Here is a 6,295-nt window from a genome sequence, read left to right on the forward strand (position 1 = left end):
CAAGGCAGGCAGATCACAAGGGCAGGAGTTTGAGACAGCCTCACCAACATGGTGAAACACCTGTCTCTACTAAAAATACAAAAATTAGACAGGTGTGGTGGCGGGCGCCTGTAATCCCAGCTATTCAGGAGGCTGAGGCAGGAGAATTGCTTGAACCTGGGAGGCAGACAGAGGTTGCAGTGAGCCGAGATCGCACCACTGCACTCCAACTTGAGTGACAGAGCAAGACTCCGTCTCGGGGAAAAAAAAAAGAAAGAAAGAAAAGGAAGGAAGGAGGGAGGGAGGGCAGGGAGGGAAGGAAATCCATAGTAGTGGGTTAGCTTAAGGCTTGGTGTGAGGCAGGTGGATGTTGAAATCTGTTAAGGCTAGGCAGAGACTTCAGAAATAAGAGTGGGGAACTTCTACATGCCTGGTGAGACAGAGGGAGACTTGATATGGGTCCACTGTGAGATAGGCCTGAGGGTCAGCTCTGGCTCATCTCTTAGACTAACAGTGTAATAATAATCATTTGCTTCTCTCTCCCAACCTCCATCATCTCCTAAGCTTTGTCAGTTTCTATTTCTAGAATATCCCTGTTTAACTCCCAACTTAAATTCTGCCTTCTCCAAGTAGATCTCTAAGAAATTAGAAGGAAGTAGGCACTCCAATTAAAATCACATTTACCTTTCACCGTATTTTTTTAGACTTTGTACTTTAAATACTTATTAACATCTGCCCTGCAGTTCTGGTATTTATATATGCCTCCCTCCCTAAGTATTAGCTCTTATGTATTAGGAATCCACAATGTTTATGACAGTAGTTTTTATGCTGTAAATTCTCAGCTAATGTTATTGAAAGTCTTCATGCAGTGTGCCTCTAATGCTCAATCCTTCATCCACTGGCCTTTAGTTACTTTTGCAAGTGTGTATAAGCTTCCTGGTTGTATTTCAGCAGCCCTTATAAAATGACTGTAATTGTCATATGCCACTATAAAAGTGAGGCACTTTTAAAACATTAAACTAGACATGTATCTCTATGGTCTTTATATGCAATCTTTTTTTGTAAATATTGCAAGTTTTTGCTGCTGTTTTGAAATAATCAAATACAAAACAAGTAATATAAAGTTACAATCTAAGACTAAGGCAAATTTGTTTATACTATTAGTCATTTGGTTCATTCGAATGCCTGATAATAGAGTTGAGTGCAAGAATATTGGAGACTCTTTAAATGTCCAGGTAGCCCTGACAGTCTTTCCATGCTGTTTTTAGTGGGCAAGTTAAAACTCACTTGTTGTAACTTGGAGACCTTATTGAAATACTTCAGGATCTTACTTTGAGTCTTTTAGCCCTTCCTGTGAGTTTCTCTCAAAAGAAGTAATATTTCTATAGGGTTTCACTGAAATAATACTATTTTGGGCTGGGCGCAGTGGCTCATGCCTGTAATCCCAGCCCTTTGGGAGGCTGAGGCAGGTGGATCGCTTAAAGTCAGGAGTTCAAGACCAGCCTGGCCAACATAGTGAAATCCCATCCCTACTGAAAATACAAAAAATTATCCGGCGTGGTGGTATGTGCCTGTAATCCCAGCTACTAGGGAGGCTGAGGCAGGAGAATTGCTTGAACCCGGGAGGCGGAGGTTGCAGTGAGCCGAGATCGTGCCATTGCACTCCAGCCTGGGCAACAAGAGCGAATCTCCATCTCAAAAAAAAAGAAAAAAAAAATAACTAATTTGGAAATACTAATTACTAATTTTAAATTATTTTCTACAGCCCAAAAGTAGTTACAGTATATTTCCTATGAACTTTTCTTGTGGAATGCTTCAAGAACTACAGTACTCAGACCCCCTTATTTGATTTTATGTGAAGTCTTAGTTCTAATTAATATAAAGCAAATAAAGATACTTTTTTCTCAGCAGAGAAAAATCAAGCAGAGTCATGATTACTTTGGCATATAGCACAATGAAGAGGAGTCATCGTTTTAGGGGATATTTTTTGCTTCTATAATGAAATAAGTGGAGTTAAATATGTGCAGCAATGTCCAATGGGCTATTTTACTCTGGGCAGGTAGTAAGTTTTCGGTTTGTCGATACCCAGTAAACAGTGAGTTGTGTCTGTTAAATGTCACTAGTACTTCTCATTATTTTTAGAAGTCACAAGCTGTAACTGACAAGTCAGAATACAGAGATAACTTAGAACAACTCTGCTTTAGTATCAGCAAGTCTCCAGTTACCCTGCTTTAGTGAGTGTTTTATTAGACTATTTCTGGAGATTGGTTCAATTATAAGCAAGCAGAGCTATCAGAAAATGCCACCTTAGCTGACCTGATTTCAGAGGCCATCTTTCCAAATCAAGCTTTCCTGTTTCCAAATATGATGAAAATGTTTGCCAATTTTGTCAATTCGTTGTATTATTTATGTTAATTTATTGTTGTATTTTTTAAAACTTTGTTCTTTATGTTTCTGTATTGTTTTTATTGGAAAGTCAGTAAATAGGGAATAGAGATGCTTACTTCTCAATAAGTTGACTTTGAAAGTGGTTTTTTAAATTAATATATTTCTGTGTTCAGGGATTAGATTATATATTGCCAGTGAGGTACCTGGGGATTAGGAAAGAAGAGGCAAGTTAGATGAGACTGACTCACTACCTACTGTGCTAACAAGGCACCAGGGAAGCATGTTATAATTTAGGGTATGTGGGCTATCATTTCATTAGATTACAGTTGCCAGGGTAAGCAGATCCTGGGGAAGAAAGAGGGTTTCTCCACCATCTATTCTGCTGAGGCTGCTTCAATTTTCTCTCTACACAGCCCTAACCTCTTAGACCCAGAACTTTTAAATTCCTAGAAGAAAAGGGGCCTAAATATATCTTACATACTTTTCCTTTCCCCCCTTCATTTAAATTGACTAAAATTAACTGTTCAACATCTTCATCTTACATTTCATGTAGTGAACTGCTTAATAAATGTTATCTGTCTTGATTTGGCTTTTGTTTTTTCCCCTAGAATTGCTGCAAACTAGTGACCTTAAATCTAGGAGATATCTTTGGCAATTAGAAGACCTCAAAATGGTTTTGGGTCTTGAAATGGCTTGTAGAGTATCAGCAGGTTTTTGATTTATTTTATTTTATTTTTGAGACGGAGTTTTGCTCTATTGCCTAGGCTGGAGTGCAGTGGCACGATCTTGGCTCACCAAAGCCTCCGCCTCCCAGGTTCAAGTAATTCTCCCACCTCAGCCTCTCAAGTAGGATTGGGATTACAGGCACACCACCACACCTGGCTAATTTTTGTATTTGTAGTAGAAACAGGTTTTTACCATGTTGGCCAGGCTGGTCCCGAACTCCTGACCTCGTGATCCCCCTGCCTCGACCTCCCAAAGTGCTGGGATTACAGGTGTGAGCCACCGCGTCCAGCCTAGGTTTTGATTTTGTAAACTTGTCACCATTAGTTGAGACAGTTGTCAGCCAAAAGCCTCAGCTCATGTTGTATTCTTTCTGCCTGGTAAGTCAAGAGACCCTATTTGGAGATGATTCCACCCTCTTGTTCTTCTTCCAAAAAACACTAAAGCCTTCAGAACCACTTTTCAAAAATAGGAACATTTATCTTGCTGATCTTTCCTTCTTCTAATTCTTGATGAAGGAAAGGAAAAAAGTGCATCTCTATACCAAAATTTAATCACTAGTCTAAAAGTCTTTAACAGTCTTCACAAAGGCATTACTTTTTTCTGTTTTTAGTAATTGTATCTAAATTGTTGAAACACTGAAAGCATTTAAACAGTTTCTTCATCTTTCATTTCCAAATATAAGACAATTTTTTATGAGAATATAGGCAGAGCTGAAGTGATCATTTGAGAAAAGTTTAACTGGTAATTTCTGTTTTTGGGGGGTGAGGACGGAGTCTCACTGTGTCACCCAGGGTGCAGTGCAGTAGTGCAATCTCGGCTCACTGCAAGCTCTGCCTCCCGGGTTCACACCATTCTCCTGCCTCAGCCTCCTGAGTAGCTGGGACTCCAGGCGCCTGCCACCATGCCCAGCTAATTTTTATTTTTTTTATTTTTTAGTAGAGACAGGGTTTCACTGTGTTAGCCAGGATGGTCTCGATCTCCTGATCTTGTGTTCCACCCGCCTTGGCCTCCCAAAGTGCTGGAATTACAGGCGTGAGCCACTGTGACCGGCCAGTAATTTCTTTAAAATAGTCTATAGCAAATGTATTTTTTTTTTTTTTTAACAGAGTCTCACTCTGTTGCCCAGGTTAGAGCGCAGTGGTGCGATCTTGGCTGACTGCAACCTCCGCCTCCTGGGTTCAAGCAATTCTCCTGCCTCAGCCTCCCAAGTAGCTGGAACTACAGGCGCCTGCCACCACGCTCGGCTAATTTTTGTATTTTTATTAGAGACAGAGTTTCACCATCTTGGCCAGGCTGGTCTTGAACTCCTGACCTTGTGGTCTGCCCATCTCAGCCTCTCAAAGTGCTGGGATTACAAGCGTGAGCCGCCACGCCCAGCCTAGCAAATGTATTCTTGGTTTTGTTTTCAAATATCATTTGACCTCAAGTTCATTTTTTGTAGAAATTATTATAATGTTTCCAAAGTTTGAATTATCTTACGGTTATTTCAAGGTGTCAATAATATCACACTGTCCCAGAGCCAGCAGGTATTATCACAGTGACTCATGAGGCCATTTTTAGTTTTCCCACTTATATGATTGGACACTGCCTGGAATAGTGTCCTGGAATAAGTGTCAGGAATATCTTCCTTTTGTTCTGGAGTTCTCACTGCCATGAAGGGCAGTATTCATATTTGGAAATGGAGATAATGGAAGATCTGGAGAACACAAATGGGCTCTGAGTCACGTGATTAGACTTCCTTAGAGGTTCAGTGTCACCCTGTCTCCTTAGAAGTGTGGATGTTGAACCAGAACAGTGCTCCTGAAGGAGTGATCAGTTTCATAGAGCAATCTGTGTTTTTTTGAAAAACTCAGAATCCTTTTGCTAATGTAGTGAATATTGGGGGCAAGTTGAAATTTTGCATTTCCTAATGTCTTTTATTTATGCCTAGATGATGGACCATCTGGATTATGCAACAAATGAAGAAAACCCTGCATTGACTGGTGAACAGATTGTCCAGCAATAATATGTGGAGCTGCTATAATGTGTCATTGATTTTCTACAAATAGACTTGGAGTTTTTAAATTGACTTTTGAATTGACAATCTGAAAGAGTCGTCAATGATATGCTTGCAAATATATATTTTTATGAGCTGGTACTGACAGTTACATCATAAATAACTAAAACGCTTTGCTTTTAATGTTAAAGTTGTGCCTTCACATTAAATAAAACCTGGCTGTGTAGTTTCCGAGATATATATACTATATACAGTATATTTTTCTTAAAAAAAAATGCCTTGACCCACCGCTATACTTTTTTTTACTGAAATCTGTTTCTTTCAGCTCTGATGGTAGATAAAAGTAGTTACTATTTCTGAATGAGTTTTACTGTAAACAATTATGCAAATTGGCCAGGCGCGATGGCTCACGCCTGTAATCCCAGCACTTTGGGAGACCGAGGCAAGTGGATCACGAGGTCAACCCCTCTCTACTAAAAATACCAAAAATTAGCCAGGCATGGTGGAGGGCGCCTGCAGTTCCAGCTACTTGAGAGGCTGAAGCAGGAGAATGGCGTGAACCCGGGAGGTGGAGCTTGCAGTGAGCCGAGATCACGCCACTGCACTCCAGCCTGGGCGACAGAGTGAGACTCCATCTCAAAAAAAAAAAAAAAAGATTTATGCAAATGATAGCTGTTCTATAGAAATAACTGTTTAACACCATGCAAGAAGGCGGTTTAACAGTGAAAATTTGGACCTTATATCACTGCAGAGGTTAGAAATATATAATTTTGGAATAAATATAAGTGCATATTTTTGTAGTATTTTTTAAAACCCAATTCTTTCGTAAACTTGATAACTGAAATTACTTCAGACTGCATGTGTATTATATTAAGAACATTTTTCCAGGTATAGAGAAACATAATATATAGAACTAGTCACTAAAAGGAGACAGAAACTGAAATCTAGTTTTCATTGGTTTGCTGACCTTTTTTTTGAAAATGTAACTTAAATTTCAATACTAACATTCAGTTTCACTTTGGTATTTCTGATCTTTGAAATTTGGTTCTGCTGATGTTAAGGTTTGATTTTTTTAAATTATTTTTCTTAGGAAATTATTAATACATATGGTTCATTGTTGAATACAACATTCCTAACATTATCCCACATTCCCCCACCCCCACCCATTATCGTTTTTTCTTCCTGATTCCCACCCCTTGCCCCTTA

The 6,295-nt window shown here is 39.4% G+C and overlaps 1 protein-coding gene across 1 annotated transcript in view; it reads left to right on the plus strand.

Annotated features, from left to right (window-relative positions):
• SPPL2A (signal peptide peptidase like 2A) overlaps nt 1-5,325 on the plus strand; it is a 78,336-nt gene extending 73,011 nt beyond the window's left edge. The window contains exon 15 of the mRNA XM_011995752.1: nt 5,024-5,325. Within this exon, the coding sequence (XP_011851142.1) occupies nt 5,024-5,098 (75 nt within the window). The 3' untranslated portion in view covers nt 5,099-5,325. The remainder of the gene's footprint in view (nt 1-5,023) is intronic.
• Nucleotides 5,326-6,295: the final 970 nt, after the last annotated feature.

The sequence above is a fragment of the Mandrillus leucophaeus genome, unplaced genomic scaffold, assembly GCF_000951045.1.
Source record: "Mandrillus leucophaeus isolate KB7577 unplaced genomic scaffold, Mleu.le_1.0 Scaffold497, whole genome shotgun sequence".
Taxonomy (NCBI): domain Eukaryota; kingdom Metazoa; phylum Chordata; class Mammalia; order Primates; family Cercopithecidae; genus Mandrillus; species Mandrillus leucophaeus.